The sequence below is a fragment of the Chiloscyllium plagiosum genome, chromosome 13 (assembly GCF_004010195.1).
Source record: "Chiloscyllium plagiosum isolate BGI_BamShark_2017 chromosome 13, ASM401019v2, whole genome shotgun sequence".
Classification (NCBI taxonomy): Eukaryota; Metazoa; Chordata; class Chondrichthyes; order Orectolobiformes; family Hemiscylliidae; genus Chiloscyllium; species Chiloscyllium plagiosum.
Window position 1 is genome coordinate 63,019,390 of NC_057722.1, and position 5,743 is coordinate 63,025,132.

Here is a 5,743-nt window from a genome sequence, read left to right on the forward strand (position 1 = left end):
CTCTCTCTCTCTCTCTCTCTCTCTCTCTGTCTCTCTGTCTCTCTCTCTCTGTCTCTCTCTCTCTGTTTCTCTCTCTCTTTCTCTCCTTCCCTTTCACTCAGACACACAGGAAAGAAATTATTTTGTTGGATACAGTTCAGACAAGGTTCACTAAGATGACCCCTGATGTGGCAGGATTGTCTTAAGTCCAAAGACTAAACAAGTTCTCTCTCTTTCTCTCCTTCCCTTTCACTCAGACACACAGGAAAGAAATTATTTTGTTGGATACAGTTCAGACAAGGTTCACTAAGATGACCCCTGATGTGGCAGGATTGTCTTAAGTCCAAAGACTAAACAAGTTAGGATTCTACTCATAGGAATTTAAAAGAATGATAGGTGATCTCATTGGAACATATCCAATTCTAAAGGGGCTTGATGGGGTAAATGCTGAGAGAACATTTCCCCTCATGGAGGGTCCAAGACCAGAGGACATAGCTTCAGAATTAAAGGGCACCAATTTAAGACTGACATTTTTAGATTAGATTCCCTACAGTGTGGAAACAGTCACTTTGGCCCAACCAGTCCACACCGACCCTCCGAAAAGTAACCCACCCAGACCCATTTCCCTCTGACTAATGCACCTAACACTATGGGCAATTTAGCATGGCCAATTCACCTAACCTGCACATCTTTAGATTGTGGGAGGAAACCGGAGCACCCGGAAGAAACCCACGCAGACCCTGGGAGAATGAGGAGGAATTTAATCTGTCAGAGTTGAGTGTTTGGAACTCCTTGCCAGAGTGAGCTGTGGGGGTGGAGCCTTTGTGTATATTTAAGGCTGTGATAGGTTCTAGATCTGAGTCATGGGTCACAGAGAAAGGGCAGGAAAATGGCTGCGGAGATGGTCAGATCAGCCATGACCCTATTGAACAGAAGAGCAGTCTGGAGGGGCTGAATGGCTTACTGCTGTTCTTATTTCTTATGGCTTTATATTGGGTACATGGCAGTAGTATATTTGTAGGGAGAGAGAAATTGTCCTGATTCTTTCAAGGAAAGACTCTGTCTATGGAATCCCTACAGTGTGGATACAAACCATTCGGCCCAACGAATCCACACCAACTCATCCAATCCAGACTCCCCTCCTACCACCCTATCTCTGTAACCGTCCATTTCCCATGGCTAATCCACCTAACCTACACACCTTTTGGATTGTGAGAGGAAACCAGAGCACCTGGAAGAAACCCACGCAGACAAGAGAAAAATGTGCAAACTGCACATAGACAGTCCCCTGAGGCTGGAATTGAACCCAGGTCCCTGGTGCTGTGAGGTAACAGTGCTAACCACTGAGCCACCGTGCTGCATCCACGTGGCGATTTTATTTATACACAAGACACCTCTTCAGATTCCTGGCTACTAAAGATTATTGACACCATTCTGCGCTGTCTAATTGGAAATATTTAGTTGAATCTTTATGCAAGTACATTTGGGTGCAGGTGTCAAAATTAGTCCAAAATGAAAAAGCAGCAGCATTTTCAGCTTGAGAGTTTTGAATAAAAATGAGATTGATTTGATCACTGGCAATGAGTACAAGATGGTGCGTGGTTTGTCAGAGAAATTTCAGCAACTTGCTCCACACCTCCTCCTAGTGGTCAGACTGGAACAACCTTGTCTGCTGACACAGCAATTTATAGGAAAGCTTCAGCAAGACTGCATCAGAAGAAAGTTTGTTTGTGGATGGAAGGTGCGTGGCCTATAAAGAACTTCTAATTGCACTGTGTTACCTTGTGATAAAAAGCCCTGCAAGTAATCTTAGTGAGAGTGTGATACACTGAAATGTCACGTTTTGACCACAAATCCAAAAATTACCTTTGTTTACCTTTGGGTGATCGTAGAATAAACCTCACAAAGTATAGTTCTTTTTTCATAAAAATGTTGTTCTCCTTAACATTGCAATTTCTAGTGAAGTCTCTTGATGGATACAAGATGGAAGTCTTGGACAAAATGGGTCGTTTTTTTCAGCAATACTTTGGTTTGTTCTACCAAAGACTGATAGATGTGCAAAAGCCTGTGGTGTTGTGATTGCTTTCTAGTTAGGTTGCCCCAAAGTCAAATGTTTTTAGGGCTTTGAAAGAACACGCTGTCTTAAAAAAAAATGTTCATAATCCTTGCAAAACAATAAAAACAAACAATTGCTTCAGTGTTCAAAGTAATTGGTGGTGATGTTGGTGAGGCCTCTTCTAGAGTACTGGGTACAGGGTTGGTCTCCCTGCTATAGGAAGGATATTATTAAGGTGGAGACAATTCAGAAGAGATTTGCCAGGAATGGAGGGTTTGATTGATAAGGAGAGGCTGGATAGGCTGGGACACTTTTCACTGGAGCCGAGGAGGTTGAAAGGTGACCTTTTTGTGGAGGTTTATAATATCATGAGGGACAAAGATAAGGTGAATGGCAGGTGTCTTTCTGCTAGGGTGGGGGATTTCAAGACTAGGTGGAATATACATTAGATGAGATGAGAAAGATTTTAAAAAGACAAGAGGGGCAATTTTTTTGAGTGGTGTATGTGTGGAATGAACTTCCAGATGAAGTGGTTGATGCAGGTACAGTTACAATGTTTAAAAGACATTTAAACAAGTACATGAGTAAAACATGTTTAGAGGAATATGAGCCAAGCACAAGCAAGTGAGACTAATTTAGTTTGGGATTATGGTTGGCATGGACTGGTTGGATCAAAGGGTCTGTTTCCGTGCTGTGTGTCTGTATTACTCAAAGCACGTGTTCTATAAAAAGTCTGCAAGGAGAATGCTGTTTATTTGGTAGCTTTGTTTTCTGTGTCGGAATATCGTGGATCAATGTTTTATTTCAGGCCTTAAATAGATAATAAAAGTAGCTACATCAATGCAGGAATGTAATGCTGAGAGGTACTTGCTTCAATTTAACGTCTCATTGAAACAGCATCGTCTTGTTCAGGTGGATGTAAAGGATCTGTGTTTGTCTGAGCTTAATTCTATTTGTAAAATTTCATTCACAAATTCACTACTTATGTAATGGTGACTAAAGGAAGTTAACTGGATATAAAATACATCTACAAGACATCTCAAAGTAACATGAGGCTTATCAAAAATTATTATAAAGAAAGAAGTAACTTATTAACTCTAACTTTTATGTAATTATCTTGCTACCAACACTACCAGAAACCAATTATCTGGTTATTTGTCTTCTCATCTTTCCAACTACACTTTGCTATGATCCCAGCTGATGGTTATTACTGAACAAGTCAGATTGCAGACTGAAATCTAGCCTCGTCAATTGTGTTTTGTTTTTTTTATTTCACAAGATGCTCTTTCCCTGAAACATATACACCGATTTGGTTTTAACAATAAAAGAGAATTTTATTACACAAAAGAAATGCAGCTAAAATTAGATTAAAATAAAGATAAATTTGCATAATTACTCTGGGAGGGCTTCCATCATTTGTGTTCTTTGACACATACTGATTTTAAAATTGTAGCCCCAGTAATACTGACAAGTTAGTGATTAAACCTTCTCGTGCTCACAGATCAAAACACATATGCCACTTGTTCAAAACCCAAAATGCATGATGAGTTGTTTATATTTTACATGATGCAGAGGAAAAAGAAGCAGGTTTGAAGCCTTGACTTGGTAAATACCAGGAAACTCAATTCTCACTTTTTGTTGCAGTGAAGAGTTGTTGCAACTCAAGGACAAAATCATTACAAACACAATAAGCTTCAAAACTGTGACCTCGAGTGACCTCCAGAGGAACTACACGTGCTTTGGGCAAAACCGCAAAGGTCTGACCAGTGTACAAGTGACTTTAGCCTGGAAAGGTATTCAAACTTTATTCAAACATGCTAGGGATCTTAGCCCTCTACTGGATTTAGTCTGATTCATTGCCTGAAATATTTCTAGTGAGGTCTTCTTAGGCTCTTCCCACATGAGAAAAGATCATGGTTCAAGTTCCATTCCAAGGACATAAGCACATCGTTAAAATCATAATTCTTACAGTGCGGAAAGAGGTCATTTGGCCCATTGAGTCTGTGAGACCCTCCAAAGAGCATTCCAACCACTTATCCCTGTAACCTTGCAGTTCCCACGGTTAGTCTACCTAGCCTGCATGTCCCTAGACACTGTGGGCAATTTAGCGCGACCAATCCACCTAATCTGCACATCTTTGGATTGTGTGGGGGGGGAACCAGAGGACCTGGAGGAAACCCATGCAGACAGAAAACATTTACCTTAGGCTGGATTCGAACCCAGGTCCCTGGGACTCTGAGTGCTAACCATTGAGCCACCATATTGTCTACAGATCAGCAGTGATGGAGTGCTGCACTGTCATCTTTCAGGCAGAAAGCTAAACTGTCACTCTGTCTGCCCCCTCTGGTCGAGGTAAAAGGTCCCACAGCTCTCTGGCAGCACCCGGGGAGAGGAAACAGAGATAACATTTCCGTTTGACGAATGATCAATCTGAACACAATGAGAAGTTTTGGGAGGATTGAGTGGAGGCTGGAGGATTGTGAGATGAAGTACAGAGTTTGAAGTTTGGAGGATTGATGAAAGATGAAGGTCCTAGACAATGAGATCTGATATGTGCAGCACCATTTGTAAAATTTATTCAGAGGACACTTAAGAAGGTAGAAGGGAAAATGATGTTGTCTGTACCTGGTCTGGCTTACATGTGATTCCAGGCACACAACAATATGGTTAACCCTTAACTGCCCCCTGGACCATTAGGGAAAAGCAATAAATTTTTACCCAGAGAGCCAAGACCGCATAGTGAATGAATAAAAGCTTGGGCTTATCTTTTTATTGCTTTTGGCATTAGGTTTAGTTGAATTGTATGAGTTTCAAAGATATTTTGGATGTTCTGGGGATATTAAAGGTGCTATGTTTGTAGTTTTGTTTTCCTTCTAACAAGATTTTTCTTTCATCGTTTTTCACCTGCTCCCAGCTCCTAGTTATGCAATTGAACTTGGATGCGCCTTTGGAGTTACACTATCGATCCTGATCACTTCCATCATTGTCTACCACTTCTGGTGGATTGAGATCGTGTTGCTCTACCGACTGTACTTTGGCGCCGATGAGACAGTGGGAGGTGAGGGAAGCCGGCAGTAGGATAATTGTCGAGCTGTGTGTGTGGCATGATGAATCCATGTGTCGAGCTCAGAATTCTCATAGTGAATTCAGGAAATTGGGGGATGTGCAAACTTTATTCCCACTGACATCCAACACTGTCCCCAAAAGTGATGGCTTTTCAGCTGACATTTGGCAGACCAAAGTGACCCAGAGCCTGGCCCCGAGTGTGGGTACTTTAACCAGCATGTTTGCTCTTTCCTCATCCTACTATAGGGTTGTTAATGTCCACCATGTTCCCTGCTGTCTAACCTCTGTACAGTAATAAGGGCAAAATACTGTGGATGCCGGAAACCTTAAACAAACAGTGTTGGAGTAACTCAGCAGGTCTGGCAGTATCTATGGAGAGAGAAATAGAGTTAATGTTTCGAGTCTGGAATGACTCCTCTTCAGAACTGTATGGGCTGCTGTATTTTAGATCAGAGTGGTGCTGGAAAAGTACAGCAGGTCAGGCAGCATCCGAGGAGCAGGGAAATCGACGTATCGGGCAAAAGCCCTTCATCAGGAATAGAGGCAGGGAGCTTCCAGGGTGGAGAGATAAAGAGGGGTGGGGGGAAGGTAGCAAAGAGTACAATAGGTGAATGGGGATGGGGATGGAGGTGATAGGTCAGA

The 5,743-nt window shown here is 42.0% G+C and overlaps 1 protein-coding gene across 7 annotated transcripts in view; it reads left to right on the plus strand.

The window, feature by feature from the left end:
- The window catches only part of LOC122556134 (interleukin-1 receptor accessory protein-like), a 104,110-nt gene that overhangs the window by 34,042 nt on the left and 64,325 nt on the right, over positions 1–5,743 (plus strand). For all 7 annotated transcript variants that reach the window (XR_006313468.1, XM_043702617.1, XM_043702613.1 and 4 more), the window contains exons 8-9: positions 3,680–3,828; positions 4,950–5,093. Coding sequence is in view for 6 of the 7 variants with exons in the window: in XM_043702617.1 (XP_043558552.1) it covers positions 3,680–3,828; positions 4,950–5,093 (293 nt within the window). In the remaining variant the exon portion in view is untranslated. The remainder of the gene's footprint in view (positions 1–3,679; positions 3,829–4,949; positions 5,094–5,743) is intronic.